We start from the raw sequence: 18010 nt of genomic DNA, 5'->3' as shown, positions 1-18010 counted from the left end.
ACGGAGTAGACTAGGTTGAAGGAGTCGGTGGATACTGCAAGCAAGTGCCAATCTAATTGCAGTGTCAGCCCTGAAATTCCGATCCTACGGAGAGGGAAGTGTACTCGGTACTCCATACGACGTAGGATTTGTTAAGCTAAGCCGACATACGTAAGGTGCAACCCGATAAACCCCCCCCAGGTCCACAAATTTTGTCATTTATGGCATATGCCTGGAAAGGAAGACACTTTATACGTTGCTTGCAGGTAAGAGTAGGGATAGTCACAAACACGCAAATTTATGTGAGCCGTCTACGAAAGATACCCAACTGAAATACAAGAAAAAAGAGAGGGCAGGGTATAATGAACGCCTCCGTATATCCGGCCAAAATAAGAAATGTGGCTTGCATCATGAGTGCATACGATTGGGCCTTGCTGCCAACACTGTCGCAAACCGGAAATAGCCTGAACAGTTGTCCAATATTGGGACGAAGGAAGTAGTTACTCAATCAAGTTCGCGATCCTAGTGGGCACAACAGTCAGAAGAGGGCCTAGGACGAGAAGTCCGCCTCCCTTGCATTTGGCCGGAATTGGATTTTGACCGGCTTTGTGCGAGATGTGTAGACTATGCTAGTATAGGTGGCACGATTCGAGTAGCACGTGTGGGATTTTTTGTGATAATTTGCGCTCCTGCAGGGTCCATTGGGATAATCCTTAGACCCACCAGCAGCTGAGTTCAGCTTCCGCGAAGGATTATTCGTGCCCCGTTTCACCAGACTACGGGCCATATATAAGAAGGGGATGGACAGAGGTCGCAATGCTTGGTCGGTGGTGGACCATCCCCGGCGAGCAAGCGTTGAAAATTGTTGTGGCCCGACATTATGGCCTTCTGGGTATTACTTCTCTTGCAGGCCGTCGTTGCTTCGGCCTCAGCTGTTCCGTTGTCGACAAAAGAGCATCGCCGTTCTGCCACTGATTTTGTCGATGTTATGTTGAACACGTTGGTGGAAAACTTTGAAAAAAGCATTCCCGTTGCGTCAGAAAATGGAGCTCTTCTTCTTAAGCAATTACTGAGCCCGCTGGTTGATGAGCCCTATCGCATTACACAACAATCCGCGAACTCGACAGCCAGGGCGGAGGCCCTCCACACCGTCCGGGAAAATTTCATATACACGACGCTCAGTACAGGTGGACCACTGTATCCGGGTGGAGAACTTGGTGTTGCGAAAAATGCTCTGGATGTGGCAAACATGACAACGGATATAACGCTTCCGCTCTTGGCAGCTAAGGCTGATGGCAAGCAGGCCATTACGGACGCCGCCAACGTGAGTTCACCCGGGCTGAACAAAACGAGACACCCCTCTGGTGGCCGAACACTGACAACGTCGATAGTATAGTGGCCTGCAAACGTTAGAGGACTACGTCAAGCTTTACACCGGAGAATGGCTCAACTCGTTGCCCAATGGAACTGACTTGGGCATTTTGACAAATTACACGCAGGATCTTCTGTTCTCGATGCAGCGTTTATCGAGTAGCCCATACCAAGTCCGGAGACTACGCTTCGGGTCAGAAAGTCTCCCGTTCGCAGTCGATGACAGTATCACCAACGCAATCACTGGTATGAGCATAGAACAGCTTTATCTAGAAGGCCGGCTGTTCTACGCCGACTATCGGGACCAGTTGGGTCTAGAGTCTACCGGCCGTTACTCTGCCGCCTGTGAAGCATACTTTTACATTGATGCTTCCTCGGGTAAATTTCTCCCCCTGGCGATCCGCACTAATGTCGGTTCGAACTTGGTATACACACCACTCGATAGCACCAATGACTGGCTGCTGGCAAAGATCATGTTCAATGTGAACGACTTCTGGTTCTCACAATGGAACCATCTTGCCGCAACACACTTTGTCATGCAAATTGTGTGGGCTGCGGCAATCCGTACACTCAGCCGGGAACATCCGCTCTTTGCTGTCCTGAACCGACGTGAGCTACCTCCATCTTCGGTCAACGGTGAAGCTGCAGCTGCTGACGCAACTTCCTTCAGTCACATACGAGGCGTACTCTTTGCCCCTTCTTGCCGAGGTTCGAAACTAATTTCAGTGCTGGGGTTGAAATTGATACTAATCGCATTTTCGAACAGGGGTTCTTGTTCTTCTCTGGTGGGGCCGTTGATCTCGTTTTCCCCTTCACGGGCTCAGAAGCGAACAATTATACAAACCGTCTATATAGCAGCAAGGCAGGGCGCTTCCAGTCAAACTACTTTGAGACCGATCTCAAGTCCCGCGGACTCATCGGTCCCTGTCAAGGGCCACCTATTGAACACTTCCCATTCCATGAGGATGCACGTATCGTATACACCGCTACTCGACAGTTCATGTCTTCCTTCGTCAAATCATACTACTCCTCGAACGGTCAAGTTGCTGCAGATGCGGAGATTCAAGCTTGGGTGGCTGAGTGCATGGGCGATGCACAAGTTATCGACTTTCCATCAGAGATCAAGACTATCGACTCTCTCGTGGATGTTCTCACGCATGTGGTAAGACCACACGGAAGCACTTCACAGGATGACTTGATGAACTGATTGTGTCAAGGCTCACTTAGTATCCTCGGCTCATCATGCCGTAAACACCAACGAGCTTTTGCAGGTCTCCAGTACTTTGCCAATTAGCCCAACATCTCTCTACAGCGCGTTACCGACAGAGAAGCGCAACAATACCAACATTGTAGATTTTCTGCCTCCGCTTGAGAAGGTAATTGAACAGCTAATCGTCGTCTCACTCTTTTCACGACCGACTTTTGTGGGAACAAAGCGCAGTCTTATTCACATGTTTGACGACCAGTCCATGCTGGCTCTGATGAATGAGGAAACACGAGCTGCAAATGACGTGTTTATGATGAAAATGAAGAAGTTCAGCAGTCAACTTCAGGCCAGGGGCTTTGATGAAAATGGCCTTAGCCAGGGCATGCCTTTTATATGGAAGGCCTTGGATCCGAACGTGGCTCCTTTCTCGATTACTATCTAGACCGTCAGATCTTCATAAACCCGGCAACCAAAGGTCTCTTGTTTTCAGCAACGTTATCACTTTTGGGGTTGATAGTCTCATTCTATTAGTGTCGGCACATAAATTAGAGAACAATACACACATTTCTGGACTCGGCCCTGAATGCCCCTGACAGTTAAGCTGTCATTCGGGATTTTCAGTCATGTACGCGTCTCGATCGTGTTCCCCGGTTCACACAGTCGCAGCGTATGCACTGTGTAAGCACTGCTTCTCGGCTTCCTTTGCTGTCGCTTTCGGAGGCTATATCCTCTATCCATGTACTTGCAGGCAGTCATAAAGGACAAAATCTTAATAGTATAGCTAGCTTCTCAGTAAGTAGTGTTTCCGTAGCCTCCCAGTCGGCTGGCGCCAATGTGCTCTGCCGAGACTGTTTCGCTTCCCAAAATAAAAATGCCGGGTCGCCATGGCACTAAGCTTTCAACTGCTCTTGATCAACTCTCCCCAAATGTGAGGCAGAATGCTCCATTCCTCCTCATCGCCCTCGATCGTCGAAAAATTGACCCAGTCGCCGGCCTGTTTCAGTATGTGAAGCATATTTCGGTTGAGATTGCAGCCTCCAACCGCAAAGCGCCAAGCAGGGTTCCAAGCACCTGTTATTCAAGTTAGCTATTAGTCCAAGTATTCTAATCTTTTTGGCCACAAAAACCATTAGACTTGCTCTGAATAATGCTTGTAAGGCGGTCATGGCTGTGATGGTGCTCCCAGAAAATATGCTTGCCCCCAGGTTTCAGGAGCTTGTACAAGCCTCTGGCAACTGCTTCCGGATTTGGGACGGAGCAGAGGACCTGTATGCTCACAATCGTGTCGACGTGCTCAGCGACAATACCGTTATCCTCGAGGATATCAGTATCCTGTATTCCGCAAGGTACGATTGTGTATTTGTCTTGTAGATGGGAGTCGGCAATCCTGGCCTTGAGATCAGGAAAGAAAAAGGAGTTCGGTTCAACGCCGTAGATGCGGTCTACCTTGGTTGTATCAAATCGTACAAGCTGATTTCCAATGGCAGGTCCTAGCTCCAGAACAGTTCCGCGAGCCTGTTTTACAAGACCTGGGACGCTGCTTTGTCCTTCAAAGCGGTTAAAGTGCTCATCTGTACAATGCATTGCAACACCAGCCTTAGTAATTGCATCGTGGCGCAATACGCGAAATTCTTACATACTCAGTGTCTGGTACCACAGAACAAAGGCTTTATCCAGCCATAATCTTGTGTCAAGCCAAGCTCGTAACCCTTGCAACCGAAAGGCTTCAATGAAAACGACTCCAAACGCTACTCGCATTAGTACAGGTTCTCCGCACCTTCTTTAGGTGTTCTTACCCCAGCCTGCATATTTTACCGGCTCAATTGGCTGCAAGTAGCTCTGCCACCGTTTTTTAAAGACTGGACGTCATTGTACTCCGTAAAGCTTACTTTAAAATAGGGCAAAAAAGGTCTCCAGAACCATAATCCTGGTGGAAATCGGGTTGTATACTTTTTAGGGCTGCATCGATCTCTAGCCAATCAACTAAAATACACTAATCAGCCTACTTCTGTGGCCTTTAGAGGTAACCGGATGTGGACTCTTATTTTTTAACCTATGTTTATTCTGTAGAAACACTTATTCCTCTAACCACTACTCGTATTGATACCCATACTACAAGCCGATGCCGGCGTCTAATATCACGTTAACCCCTGTCATGCTCCTGTTTCTAGCCAGTCCCAAGACCTGGTCGGCCACGTCCTGTACCTGTTAGTCCATGGCACGTGCTCGCACATGATCGGGCACAGCAAAGTAAAGACACCTACATTTACTGTGACGAAGCGATTCAGCTTGCTCTTCTCGAGCAAGCCCTTCTTCTGGGCTGGCGAGAAGCGCTCGGCCCACTCGGTCTCCAACATCGACGGCGACACCGTGTTGACGCGAATGTTGGGCCCGACCATGCAGGCCAGCCCCTTGATCATATGGATCTGGGCGGCCTTGCAGGCTGCGTAGGCCAACGAGCTGCCCATGCCGCTGACACCGGCCATGGACGCGGTCGTGATGAAGGCGCCCTCGTGCTCGGCCAGGGCTGCTTCGGCGGCGTGCAGCAGCCAGATGTGCGACTTGACGTTCATGACAAACGCGCGGTCCCAGTCCTCATCAAAGACGTTGTCGCTGAGCCGGGTGGTGTCGCGGAACTCAGTCCAGCCACCGTTGGAGAAGACGACGTCCAGACGGCCAAAGGCCGCCTGTGCCTCTCGAGCCAGCCGCTCGACGGCTGTGCGCGACGTCAGGTCCGCCTGGATGGCAACGTGCGTCTTCTGGCCGTCGGTGCCGTTGAGCTCGGCCAGCAGCGCGTCTGCCCGCGCCTTGTTGTTCGCATAGTTGACAATCACATGGTAGCCGTTGCGCGCAAACAGTCGCGCGGCCGCGGCACCCAGTCCTGCTGACCCGGCCGTGACGAGGACGACCAGCTCTGTAGAGGACGACATGATGTTGCTGTGTGAGGGGCTCGTTGGTATGCTGACGGTCCCGACAGACGTGCGTCTCGTAATGTCTAGCCACTTATCGGTTTATGTCGGGCGAAAAGCAGTGTCCGAACAGTGCGCAAACTGTGGCGGAGATACCGACCGGGCGCGCTTATCTGGAGCTACGGTACCGGTCGGGGCTCCCGCCTGCTCGCAGGAATGGCCTGACTGGCCGGCGGACAGCGGCGAAAGGCTCTTTGTAAAAAAAGAGATATGAATGGACAGGATGACTACTTCTGGTCGACTTGAACTTGCTTCTTCCAGACCAAGAGCAGCCAAGTAGCCAATCGACTGGGCGGAACGGAACAGACCCTGCTTTCTTTCCTTCCAACTTATAAGTCTGCAGCCAGCCGACTCTGTCTTTTGCAAGTCGACAGCTCAGTCGTCTTCCTTGATTATCTCCTCTCTTCTTCCCCGCCTTGATCTCTTATCACCCCGCCCACGATGGACGCCAAGTTCGACACGCTCTCCGTGAGCCTGTTGAAGAACTACTGGACGCAGTTCCAGGAGCATGAGCAGGCCAGCACAATTGCGACGGCGGTGGCAGTGGTGGTGCTGACGTACGTGCTGTACAACGTGATGTACGCGACGGATGTGCCGCACATCAAGGGCATGCCGGAGATTCCGGGGGCGGTGCCGGTGTTTGGGCACCTGCTGAAGCTGGGCGAGGACCACGCGACGACGTGCGAGAAGTGGTGGAAGCAGTACGGACACTCGGTCTTCCAGATCAAGCTGGGCAACACGCGGGCAGTGGTGGTGAACTCGTTTGACGACTGCAAGAAGATGCTGCTGGGCAACCAGAACGCGGTGATCGACCGGCCGAAGCTGTACACGTTCCACGGCGTGATCAGCAGCACGCAGGGCTTCACGATCGGGTCGTCACCATGGGACGAGTCATGCAAGAAGAAGCGCAAGGCGGCGGGCACGGCTCTGGGCCGGCCGGCTCTGCGCAACTACTATCCCATGTTCGACCTCGAGAGCTACTGCATTCTACGGGACATGAAGCGCGACAGCGGCAACGGCACGATCGAGGTGGACGTGCGGCCGTATATCCAGCGGTATGCGCTCAACACGACGCTGACGCTCTGCTACGGCATCCGCATGGACGCGGTGTACGACGAGCTGCTGCGCGAGATTCTGACGGTCGGGTCGGCTATCTCGCTGCTGCGCAGCGCGTCTGAGAACTACCAGGACTACGTGCCGATCATGCGGTATTTTCCCAACAACGAGAAGAACGCGCGGTCGAAAGAGCTGCGCGACCGGCGCGACGCCTACCTCAACCTGCTGCTGGACAAGGTGCGCGCGATGATCAAGGAGGGCACGGACAAGCCGTGCATCTCGGCTGCCATCCTCAAGGACCAGGAGACGAAGCTGAACGGGGTCGAGGTCTCGTCCATCTGCCTGTCGCTCGTCTCGGGCGGCTTCGAGACCATTCCGGGCACGCTGACGTCCTGCATCGGCTCGCTGGCCACGCCTGAGGGCCAGGCCTGGCAGGACCGCGCGTATGCCGACATCCGGCGGTACTACCCCGATGTGCGCGACGCCTGGGCCAGCAGCTACACGGAGGAGAAGATTCCGTACATCAACGCGATCATCAAGGAGGCCGGTCGGTTCTACACCGTCAGCTCCATGAGCCTGCCGCGCAAGACCGTCACCGAGGTGCACTGGAACGGCGCGGTGATCCCGCCCAAGACCATGATCCTGATCAACGCCCAGGCCGGCAACCATGACAGCACCCGTTTCGGTGCTGAGGCGCACAAGTTCAACCCCGAGCGCTGGCTCTCCAGCATCAACCCGCCCAAAGAGGCCGAGATCGACGGGCTCGGCCACCTCTCGTTCGGTACCGGCTCGCGCTCGTGCTCGGGCCAGTTCATCGCCAGCCGCCTGCTCTACACCGCCCTCGTCCGCCTGCTGTCGTCCTACAAGATCGTGGCCAGCGAGGAGGCGCCGCCCAACACCGACTACGTCGAGTACAACCAGTTCAAGACCGCCCTGGTGGCCATCCCGCGCTACTTCAAGGTCAAGCTGATCCCGCGCGACGCGGCTGCCCTGGACGAGTGCCTCTTTGCGGCCGAGGAGCGGACGAAGGAGCACTACAAGGAGTAGAGGGAGAGTGGATGTGTGCATTAGATGGGAAATTGTGGGGATACAGAACCAAATATTAGTCATCAATAAAAACGAGTAAAATTTATGACGAGACTGAAGTGAAGTTGAAGAAACTCCAACACTGCAAGTGGTCCGTGTGCGGCTCGTAGGGCTTATCGCCTGTACGGAGTACGGAGTACTTGCGATGCAAGCAGACATAGTGCCGAGACTCCTATCAGTGCATCGGGCGCTAGAAGCGATGCTAATCGCTCCTACATAAGTGGCATCGGAGCGAAGCTGATTGACCACAGCCGGTCGGCCTATCCGACCAAGCCGACAGCGGAGCAATCGTGGGTCTAAAGCTGCAAGGTCGCGACTGCAAAGACGGAACGCGAGGAGGCATCGGCAGACTTTGCACATCACAGGACGACGATTACAGCATCATGGCCTCACTCACGACCGAGAGTTTGTTTGGGGTGAAGGGGCACGTGGCCGTGGTGACGGGTGGCAGCAGCGGGCTGGGGCTGATGATCTGCAAGGTGAGTAACAGGCGAAGAGAGACGAGAGAGCCGACAGCTGACACGGCCAGGGCCTGGTGACGAACGGGGCCAAGGTATACCTGGTAGCACTGCCGTCGGAGCCCATCGCGGCGCGGGTGGCGGAGCTGAACGCACTGGCGGAGACGTGTGGCAGCGGCGGCTCCGCGCTGGGCTACGGCTGCGACGTGTCGAGCAAGGAGGCGATCGCCGGCCTGGCAGCACACATCAGCGGGCTGGAGCAGCACGTGGACATGTTGATCTCGAACGCGGGCATCCGACGGGACCCTCCGACGGCCTGCGACGTGCTGACGGCGCCGCTGGCCGAACTGCAGGCATCCATGTGGTCGTCGCGTCACGGCGATTGGGCCGACACGTTTGCCGTCAACACGACGGCGCACTACTTCTTGTCGGTGGCCCTACTGCCGCTTCTGGCGGCGGCGGCGGCACGTGACCTTGGCAACGGGCGCACCGGGCGCAGCGATGGCCGCGGCGTCATCGTCATCACCAGCTCGTGCGCCAGCATGCACAACGTGACCAACGTGGACCTGACGAGCTACGCGTCCAGCAAGGCGGCGACAGACCATCTGGTGCGGCTGCTGGCGGCCAAGTTCGGCCGCTTCTACGTTCGGGTGGCCGGGATCAACCCGGGATGTGAGTCGGTTCGGGTGCATGCCGTGGTCGTCGTGTCTGGATGCTGACATGCTGCTCTAGTCGTGCCCAGCAACATGAACCCGGTCGGGGCCGAGGGCAACATCTTCAGCAACCTCTTCGACAAGGTGCCGGCGAAACGGGCCGGCAACGAAGAAGACATTGCCGGCGCAGTGCTCTATCTCGCCAGCCGTGCAGGCGTACGTTTCTCTTGTCCTCTCCTGCACACAGCTGCCAAGGCACGTCTGCTGACACATCCCAGGCATACATTGACGGCATCAACCTGTGCATTGATGGCGGGCGGGTCCTGGTGGCCAATGGGCAGGAATAGCGTAGAAGTACGGAGTAGCGGTTCATGAATTCCATCGGCTATCTGTCATCGGCCTTTCCGCCCGTCCAATCTCCAGCCATAAACCAGACAGCAGCCGTAGGCAGGGCACACCTTTGCTGGTCCTTTCCCATGCACAGCACTTGATTCCGAAATGTCCATTGTAGTGATCCCCGGCGCTGTCGAGTACGTCTGTCCCTGTGGCTGCCTTGTGTTTTCCCACTGCTCCCAGTCTAATCTGTCTTCTGCCAGGCCGACGCTCACCGACGCGGACTATGCCGGCCTGCTGGCAGCCGTAGGTGTGCACGATGCGCCCCAGCAGGACCAGGACGACTACCGGGCAGTGCTCAAGTCCTTTCTGGCCGTGATGGCCAAGGTAGATGACGGGCCCGACTACACGCCGCCGTCGCTGATGCCACAGCCGGCCGACCGAGCCTTTTCCGTTCCTCTGGTCGAAGAGAACCCGTTCAATGCGTGGAGCCACCGGTGCGCGATTGCGGCGCCGACGACAGCCGCCTCCAATGTCCGGCTGCAGGGCCGCTCGCTGGCCGTGAAGGACAACATCGCCGTGGCCGGTCTGCCGACCACCATCGGCACGTCGCCCTTTCTCTTTGCCGACGATGGCCGCTGGGACCTGGCGCCCGTAGACGCCACCGCCGTCGTCCGGCTGCTGGCTGCCGGGGTGGTCGTGCGCGGCACCTCGACGTGTGAGGCCTGGTGTGCGTCGCCGCTGTCCTACACGTCCTACAGCGGACCGGTGCACAACCCACGGCTGCACGGGCACACGGCCGGCGGGAGCAGCAGCGGATCGGCCGCTCTGGTGGCGGCGCATTCTCTTCTGGGGGACGCGACTGCCACGACGACGGTACCGCTGGCCATCGGCACCGATCAGGCCGGCTCTGTGCGCATCCCGGCGTCCTACAACGGCATCTACGGGCTCAAGCCGACGTTTGGGCTGGTGCCCTACACTGGAGCAGCGTCCATGTCGCCGATGATCGACCATCTGGGCCCGTTGGCTGGCTCGCTCGAGGACATCGCCGCGCTGCTTCAAGTCATGGCCGGCTACGATGGCTTGGACCCCCGAATGACGCCAGAGTCGCCCCTGCGCGAGCACGTGAAGCCATACGGTGACCTGCTGGCTGCCTTTCGCACATCCACGGCCGCTGTACCCGCCAAGCCTCTCCGTGTCGGCATCCTCCGCCAGGGCTTCGAGGTGCCTGGCCTCACCGATGCTGTCCGCGACACTGTCTTGAAGGCGGCCCGGTCCAGCTTTGCCGCGGCTGGCGCCGAGGTCGTCGACGTGTCTGTGCCCATGCACGCAGACGGTGCCGTCATCTGGAATGCGGCCACCCGTCCGTCCATGGCGACCTGGCTGCTGCAGGGTCGCTGCTCTGGCCATCTGTCGTACCTCTCGCCACACATCCACCCGACTCCTGCTCGCTGGCCGGCCGACCAGGCCACCTACGATCACCTGCATGCCAATAACCCGGCCGCGGTCAACATCCTGCTCAGCCAGGCTGCCTCTCAGCGCCTCCTGCCACCAGGCCTCGAGGCCAAGGCCCACCGCCTCGTCTTCGCCCTGCGCGCTGCCTATGACGATGCTCTCGCCACTGTCGACGTGCTCGTCACTCCTTGCGCTCCCGATGTCGCCAAGCCGCTGCCACTCGACCTCGCCCACATGTCCGTCCGCGATAAAATGGCTTACGCCGTCGGCACCACCAACAACACCAGCCCGTTCAACGTCACCGGCCATCCCGCCCTCAACGTGCCTTGTGGATTCGCTGCCCACGCCGCCCGCCCAGACGTTCCCCTGCCTGTAGGCATGCAGCTTGTCGGCCGCCGCTTCGAGGACGACCAGCTCATCCTGGCTGCCGCCCTGTTCGAGAGGGGACGGGCGAAGCTGGGGACTACTTGCGATTGAGATTACGTAATACATTCTATACACAAAATAGCATTGGAACATGAACATGAACATACACAAACAGCATAGTGTACGCTATTTCTCCGCCAGAAAAGCCATGATCTGCTGGTCTATAAACTGCGCGTCCACTGGGTTGGCTCCGATGCCAGCCATGTGTCCCCAGACCGACGGGATGACCTGGAGGGTAGCCCGGGGCAGCCAGCGGGACTCGCGCTCGGCCGCCTCCCAGCGGAAGTACTGGTCGCTGCGGCTGGGCAGCAGCAGCACGGGCGTTTGGATGCGGGCCAGGGTGTCCTGCAGTGACGGGGGCCGGCCGTCGACGGGGTCCGCGAGCACGGTGACATCGCCGCGCTGCCAGATGCCGAGCTGCGTGAGCAGGTCATCAGGGTCCCATCCATCGTAGTTGGCGCCGGTGAAGACGTGGTCCCAGGCGGCGAGGCTGTCGAAGCCAAGTGCGCGGTAGAGTTCCTGGTCGAACCAGTCGGCGCTAGCGAGCCAGGCCGAGTAGGCCTTGCCAAAGGCGTGCAGTCCGCGGCGACACGGCGGCGTATCGACCTGGCGCTGCGTCATGGGCACGTAGTCGGCCGCGTTCTCGAGCGCGGCCCGTGGACCTTCGAGGAACTGGTGGTTGTGGCGGCTGGTGCGGGCCGATGAGCAGATCACGACAATGTGTCGGACCATCTGCGGGTGCATCAGCGCCCAGTGATAGGCCGTCTGGCCACCCATCGAGAAGCCGATGACGACGTCGAGCTCGGCCACACCCAGGGCCACCAGCAGGTCGTGCTGTGCCCGCACGCAGTCGCGGTACTCGGCTGTCGCCTGCGGAAAGCCCGGCGTATTTGACGGCCCGGCCGACTCGCCGTTGCCGAACAGCGCCACCGTGATCACCCGGTGCTCACGTAGCGCCGTCAGAGGCCCTGACGAGAACGTGCACACCGTCGGCAGACGGCCCCGGAAGTGCGTCACCACCAGCGCTGTCTTGGTCCGCGTCCCCGATGGATCGCTGTCCCGGTACGCCACCGAGACCGACGGCAGCACCGTGCCGTCCTGGAAGACAAAGTCCCGGATCAAGTGGTATCGCGCCTCAGCCATGGTGTCGTTGTTGGCTGGTTTGCTGCCTCGCTTGCAGACGGACTCGCTGGCTGGCTGGCTGGCTGGCTGGCTGGCTGCCTGCTCCAGACAGCTCCGCTCTCTCCTTGGCGCCTTTTCGTATCTGCAGACGGCCGACAATCGGAAAGACCGACGCCGCATTGTGCGGACATAGCGATGCTGCCAGATAGACGGACCTTTCTGTCGCCCTATTTGTAACAAGCCAACAAGATCAGAACCGAAACACTGCAGTTCTCACTCTACCACTACTTCCCTACACACTACAACCACCCTACACACCCTCTACTCACCACATCCATCCGTCAAAATGGCCCCCAACGGCGAAGCGTACATTGTCAACCCCAGCGGCCCCGAGCCGGCCAGCATCTTTGCCAACGCCCGCCTCTCGCCCACCGGCACCCACCGCACCATCTACATTGCCGGCACGGCCTGCGTCAAGCCGGATGGCACGTGGCCCGGCGTGACCGAAAATGCGGACGGCTCATTGACGCTGGACGTGCGCAAGCAGACCGCCGCTGTGCTCGAGAACATCGATGCCGTCGTCAAGGCTGCCACCGGCGGCAAGGGTGGCGTCCAGAACCTCATCGACACCGTCGTCTACGTCGTCAACATGAAGCGCGACTACGCCGGCATGAACGAGGAGTGGAACAAGGTCTTCCCCACCCGCTCTGTCGCCCCGGCTCGCGCCACCATCGGCATCAACGAGCTGCCGGACCCGCGCATGGTCGTCGAGGTCAAGGCCGTCGCCGTCGTCGAGATGTAAACATGTGTCAGAGCTCGGACAAAGAAACAAAAAAGAACACAATAAGAACAGAAATCTTATCTTCCATCTGTGCTTCGTGGCTTACGTAATATTACCTAATGCGTACATTCATGACTGCTTTTCCGTCACGTGTCGTACTCCCTGTCCAATCAGCGCCCCGCGTCCTGCAGCTGACGATAAAGACCGTGCGTCGGCCACTCAGGACTGCCCATTAGCAAATCCCTGCAGGACCGGTTATCTCGACGGTGCCGCCCAGCCAGACGCGCTCAAATTGCACAGACTCCCCACCACCCCCCGCCTTTTTCTGTCCTGTCTGCTGGTCCATCAGCGTGCTGACGACGAGTCACGATGTCGGCCTCGTCCTTCTCGCCAGAGGCCCGCACCTCGTGTGCCCGATGCCACAAGCGCAAGAAGCGATGCGACCGCGTGCTGCCGGCCTGCAAGAACTGCCAGCTGGCCCGCGTGCGCTGCAGCTTCCTGGACAATGAGAGCCAGACGACGGCGTCGTACCCGATAGCGTGAGCAGCGGACGAGCCGACGAGCCGACCGGCAGACCGGCCAGAGCGCCATGGGCTGACTTTTTCTTCTTTCTGCTCTTCTATCAGATACGTCCGCACGTTGGAAGCCCGCGTGCAGGTGCTGGAACAGCATATATCCACAGCCTCATCCACCCCCCAGCAGGCCGGCCAGTCCGAGCCGTCGTCGTTGCAGGGACGAGGCCCGGACCAGGACCTGGACCCGGATCGAGATCGAGATCTTCAACAGTGTCAGACGGCCCTGTCGTCCTCGCTGCCCAACGCCGCCGTCTCCGACGCGGTCGAGCTTGCGCAGAACGACGCTGATGCCTGTGACATGTTCTTGGGACCCCCGCCGCCCAGCAGCACCGGCCGACCCGATGATGAGATCACCATGGCCGGTGGCTCGTCCATGGCCAGCATTACCGACGAACCGGCCTCCATGATGCGTCCGCAATCCCAGCCTCAGCTGCAGATGCCGCAGCAGTCGCCCTACGGCCCCGGGCCGGCCAGCCCGCAGTTGCGCCGCCGGCCTCGCTCCCACGCCCACTCGCACACATCGCACACCGCGAACTCACCCTCAAGTCACGTGCCCACACCCCCGCAAACCTACCGCGGCTCGCCCCCCGGCATGGGTCCACCACCACCACCACCGCCGCCGGCCGGTCAGTCACCGTCGTTTGCTCAGGAGCTCAAGTCACTCTCGCTCGAGGCTGCCGCCGAGCGTCACGTCGGCTCGTCCTCGGGCGTCTCCTTTGCCAAGCTGACCCAGATGATCCTCTGCCGGCTGACGCCCGACAAGGCCGACTTTGTCTTTAGCAGCGAGCCGACGGCAGGCATGGGCACCGGCGCCGTGGCTGCCGGCGGCAATGGCACCCAGACGACCACAGCCATGAGCGGCGAGAACGGATCGGTCGGCGACCTCGTCTGCGGCAGCGACCCGCAGCTGGTCGACTTCGACTCGCCGTCCGACCTCTTCAACTCGTCCGTGCTGCACAGCCTCGGCGAGAGTATCTCGGTGTACCCGCTCCTCTTCGGAGATGTGTTCCTGACCGACATCATCGAGCCCAGCGCGGCTCTCAGCGGGCTCAGCTGGCCGCCCACGACGGTGGCTGGCGGCATCGGTGACGACGCGCACATCGGCGTGCTGGTGGACTTTTACTTTGCGCACTCCAACACGCTCTACCCAATCATCGTGCGCAGTGAGTTCATGGCGACGCTGCAGCTGATGCGCGAGGATCCGCAGGCGGCCGCGGCCACGTTGCCGGCGCTCTCGCTCTTCCGCATCTGGATGGTGTTGGCGATCGGGGCGACCGCCTTCTCGTCCGTCTCGCTGACGGAGGAGTCGGAGCCGATGCTGTACTACAACAAGGCGCTGCAGTACTCGGAGCAGGCCCTAGCGCTGGACGAGATGGCCGCGCTCGAGGTGTTGACGCTGCAGGTGTCGTACTCCTTCTTCAACCAGCTCGGGCCCAACACCTGGTTTCTCGTCGGCATGTCGGCGCGCGTGGCCCTCGGACTGGGCCTGCACACGGCAGCCACATACGAGAAGCTGCCAGTCGACGTGGCCGAACGACGCAAGCGCATCTTCTTCTCCATCTACATGATGGACCGAGTCGTGTCGATCGCGCTCGGTCGGCCGTTTGCGCTGCACGACGACGACATTGACGTGACCCCGTTTGCCGCCGTCGACGACGACTGTATCACGCCCGAGCAGATCCTGCCGCAGAGCCAGCTGCAGCCGTCGATCATGTGCGTTCCGCTGCACATTCTGGCCCTGCGCCAGATCGCCAGCCGCATTGCCCGCCAGGTCTACTCGTCCTCGGCCAGCCGTCAGGCTGCCCAGCTGCAGCTGTCGGCCGCCCAGCGCGAGTCCGTCCTGACGGCCCTGCACCAGGAGCTCATCGACTGGCGCCGCAACATGCCCTTCCCGCTGCCCGACGTCGATAGCCGGGTGCCCCATCTGAGCAGTACCTGGTACGACTTCAACTACTACACCCACCTCGCCTCCATCTACCGGCCTTCGCCGCTCTTCCCCGTCATGGATGCCAAGCGGGTCAAGATCCTCGAGAGCGCCGCCGCCATGGCTGTCCGCCACGCCTACAACCTGCACCAGCAGCGTCGCTTCGCCTACAACTGGCTCAACTTCCTCTCCCTCTTCACCGCCACCCTCTCGCTCATCTACGCCACCACCGCCCAACCCGACAGTCTGGCCTGCGTGCTGCGCGAAACCCGCGCCATCGACGACCTCGAGCTCGCCATCGAGCTCTTCGGCACCCTCAGCGTCAAGTTTTCTGCCGCCCGCAAGATTCGTGGCATGATTGCCGAGATCTGCAAGCGGTACCGCGACGTCAAGGACAACGCCTGAGTCACGTGATTATTCTGTGTAGCATCGTTTGCACGTACTCTTGACCACACCAAGTTCTAGATTTCATATAGTTTGTCCAGCGATATAGATCAATTTTCACTCAGTTCTATTGCTGTCTTTTCCTGGTGCCGACCTTTTCAAATGTGATCCAACATTCATGTTCCTGTCACGATCAGGGAAAGAGAGCTAAAGACAAAAGAGGCAGAGGTTCCACTCACCGAGACCTTGGACAGCGTACTGTCACTGAACACCTCGAAGCGGCTGGTGATTCCAGGGCTGACGCCCTCCTGGCGTGCGTGCAGCTTTGTCGAGTATTTCCGGTAGATTGCAGACAACAACATGGTCATCTCAGCTATGGCGAGACTGTGATTAGTCAGCATTATCACACGTCTCTCTCTCCCCTCTTCGGCCTGTGGCTACTTACTGCATGCCTATGCACATGCGGCCACCGCTGGAGAAGGCCCAGAACCAGCGGCGCATCTCGGAGACGTCACCAAACTCACCGAGCCAGCGTTCGGGACGGAAGGCCAGCGGGTCCTGGAAGACGGCCGGATTGCGGTGAAGCGTGTAGGGATCCATACTGACGACAGTGCCGGCGGGAATGTGAACACCGTCGATGACGACGTCGGTAGTCGGCATGACGCGAGGTTCAGACGCCGGAAGCGGTGCATAGAGGCGCAGCGTCTCTCGCAACACGGCGTCGAGGAAGGGCAACCGGTCAGCCGCATCTGCTGTCGGGTTTCCGTGCTCGTCCAGAGCGGCAATCTGGCCGTCTTCACTGACACCACATCCGTAGTCGAGGGCAGCCAGCTCGGCCTGGAGGCGGGCCTGGTAGTGAGCGTGTTCTGGCCGTGACAGAGCCCAGATGGCAAACATGCTGGCGTCGCTAGTGGTGTCGATACCGGCCAGGAAGTGATCGGCCAGCTCGGAGGCGATGTCGAGACCATCCAGCGAGCTGCGAGCACCGGCTTTGGCGCCGGCCTGGCTGTGGTGGTGCAGCCGCTGCATGATGGAGGCATCCGTGGCACCATCGGGCAAGACGGTCCTGCCGGCACCCACGTCGGCCTCGTAGCCGAGCCAGGAGGCGAGGGCGTGGGCACGGATGGCGGTGTAGGTGGCAGGCCGGGACATGGGCAGCAGGCCGAGGGCGACGATGAGGCGATCGAGCAGGCCGGTGCGGGAGTACAGCCAGGCGGTGTAGGCGCGCAGGTGGACGGCGAACCAGCTGAGGCGACGGCGCTCCGGGTTGAGGATATCGTCGAGGAGGCGTCGGTGGGCCTCGTTGCCGCGCAGGGCGTCGGTGCTGCCGTGGCGATCGGTGCCGTAGAGAAAGCCGGTGATGCTGTCGAGGCTGAACCAGTGCAGGCTGCGGAAGATCTCGTCGGGCTCGCCGGCGAGGACACGCTGCTCGAGCAGGGCCAAGAAGGAGCGCACGTTGCGGGCGATCAGCGGAACGGCAGCGCCGTCCTGCCGCAGCACGGCCGTCTTGGAGTAGGCATGGGCGACGAGCTTCTTGCGGGCGGCGTGCTGGCGCACGGGCGCAAACGTGAACAGGTTCTGGCGGCCGTAGACGTCAAACATGCGGTAGAAGGTGGTGCGCTCAAAGCCAGAGCCAGCGCCGTAGATGGCACGCAGCGCCGCCAGCGACGCAAACGAGACCTCGGCTGGTCCTATCCGCACAGCAGAGCCGTAAGACAGGTGCAGCGCCCGGATGCATCGCGTACGCGAGCCACGGTAGTCCTCCAGAGCCAGGCGCCAGCGCGAGAGCGCAAACAGCTTCGGGCCCGGAACGCACGCCAGAGGCGACACCCACAGCGGCCCGTACACCAGAATGGCCAGCAGCACCACAGACAGGCCTGCCAGGCTCAGCACGGCCGCCGCGTGGTCTGCAGCCGCCAGGACTCCTGCGCTTGTCAGACTGCAGGCGGCTCTGTAAGTTGGTTTAGTTGGGACTCATACCTGCATAAGCGACCGTTTGGATGGCCATGTTTGTCTGGTCCTCTAGTCGTCTGCACAAGCAGCTGCAGAAAGTACGGAGTACTGTGCAGAGACAGAAGATGCACCAGCAGAGCACCATTGCGCCAAGCAATTCGACTCGTAACTCAACACTATGTACTCCGTACTCTCGTAGGATTCAGGTGTGGATGTGTGGATATGGCTGTCGGCCGATACGACGCTCACAGGCCTTATCGCCCGCTACTGCGGGGTAT

The 18010-nt window shown here is 59.3% G+C and overlaps 9 protein-coding genes across 9 annotated transcripts; 6 read left to right on the top strand and 3 right to left on the bottom strand.

The window, feature by feature from the left end:
• Positions 1-859: 859 nt before the first annotated feature.
• CMQ_6350 (arachidonate 8-lipoxygenase) lies at positions 860-2999 on the top strand (the record flags this gene model as incomplete). The annotated part of the gene is made up of 5 exons (XM_014315415.1): positions 860-1303; positions 1371-1959; positions 2021-2058; positions 2117-2512; positions 2817-2999. 5 exons carry the CDS (start codon positions 860-862, stop codon positions 2997-2999), a joined length of 1650 nt encoding a protein of 549 aa, XP_014170890.1.
• A 1670-nt stretch (positions 3000-4669) lies between these two features.
• CMQ_6459 (short chain dehydrogenase reductase) lies at positions 4670-5487 on the bottom strand (the record flags this gene model as incomplete). The annotated part of the gene is made up of 2 exons (XM_014315524.1): positions 4670-4756; positions 4822-5487. The coding sequence occupies 2 exons, from the start codon at positions 5485-5487 to the stop codon at positions 4670-4672; spliced, it is 753 nt and encodes a 250-aa protein (XP_014170999.1).
• A 480-nt stretch (positions 5488-5967) lies between these two features.
• Positions 5968-7629, top strand: CMQ_6276 (phenylacetate 2-hydroxylase; the record flags this gene model as incomplete). Its single annotated transcript, XM_014315341.1, has 1 exon — positions 5968-7629. The coding sequence occupies one exon, from the start codon at positions 5968-5970 to the stop codon at positions 7627-7629; it is 1662 nt and encodes a 553-aa protein (XP_014170816.1).
• Positions 7630-8051: 422 nt separating this feature from the next.
• On the top strand, positions 8052-9126 carry CMQ_6446 (7-alpha-hydroxysteroid dehydrogenase; the record flags this gene model as incomplete). Its single annotated transcript, XM_014315511.1, has 4 exons — positions 8052-8147; positions 8198-8798; positions 8859-8995; positions 9058-9126. 4 exons carry the CDS (start codon positions 8052-8054, stop codon positions 9124-9126), a joined length of 903 nt encoding a protein of 300 aa, XP_014170986.1.
• A 151-nt stretch (positions 9127-9277) lies between these two features.
• Positions 9278-11044, top strand: CMQ_6196 (amidase; the record flags this gene model as incomplete). Its single annotated transcript, XM_014315261.1, has 2 exons — positions 9278-9309; positions 9376-11044. The coding sequence occupies 2 exons, from the start codon at positions 9278-9280 to the stop codon at positions 11042-11044; spliced, it is 1701 nt and encodes a 566-aa protein (XP_014170736.1).
• A 75-nt stretch (positions 11045-11119) lies between these two features.
• Positions 11120-12136, bottom strand: CMQ_6135 (homoserine O-acetyltransferase; the record flags this gene model as incomplete). Its single annotated transcript, XM_014315200.1, has 1 exon — positions 11120-12136. The coding sequence occupies one exon, from the start codon at positions 12134-12136 to the stop codon at positions 11120-11122; it is 1017 nt and encodes a 338-aa protein (XP_014170675.1).
• Positions 12137-12461: 325 nt separating this feature from the next.
• Positions 12462-12917, top strand: CMQ_6129 (L-psp endoribonuclease family protein; the record flags this gene model as incomplete). The annotated part of the gene is made up of 1 exon (XM_014315194.1): positions 12462-12917. One exon carries the CDS (start codon positions 12462-12464, stop codon positions 12915-12917), a length of 456 nt encoding a protein of 151 aa, XP_014170669.1.
• Positions 12918-13265: 348 nt separating this feature from the next.
• Positions 13266-15800, top strand: CMQ_6248 (c6 zinc finger domain containing protein; the record flags this gene model as incomplete). Its single annotated transcript, XM_014315313.1, has 2 exons — positions 13266-13435; positions 13523-15800. The coding sequence occupies 2 exons, from the start codon at positions 13266-13268 to the stop codon at positions 15798-15800; spliced, it is 2448 nt and encodes an 815-aa protein (XP_014170788.1).
• A 155-nt stretch (positions 15801-15955) lies between these two features.
• Positions 15956-17787, bottom strand: CMQ_6075 (benzoate 4-monooxygenase cytochrome p450; the record flags this gene model as incomplete). The annotated part of the gene is made up of 3 exons (XM_014315140.1): positions 15956-16163; positions 16225-17704; positions 17760-17787. 3 exons carry the CDS (start codon positions 17785-17787, stop codon positions 15956-15958), a joined length of 1716 nt encoding a protein of 571 aa, XP_014170615.1.
• Between the last annotated feature and the right edge of the window lie 223 nt (positions 17788-18010).

This window comes from Grosmannia clavigera, assembly GCF_000143105.1.
Source record: "Grosmannia clavigera kw1407 unplaced genomic scaffold GCSC_167, whole genome shotgun sequence".
NCBI classification, from domain to species: Eukaryota; Fungi; Ascomycota; class Sordariomycetes; order Ophiostomatales; family Ophiostomataceae; genus Leptographium; species Leptographium clavigerum.
The sequence above is the reverse complement of the archived record's forward strand: the minus strand, read 5'-3'. Positions and strand labels throughout refer to the sequence as shown.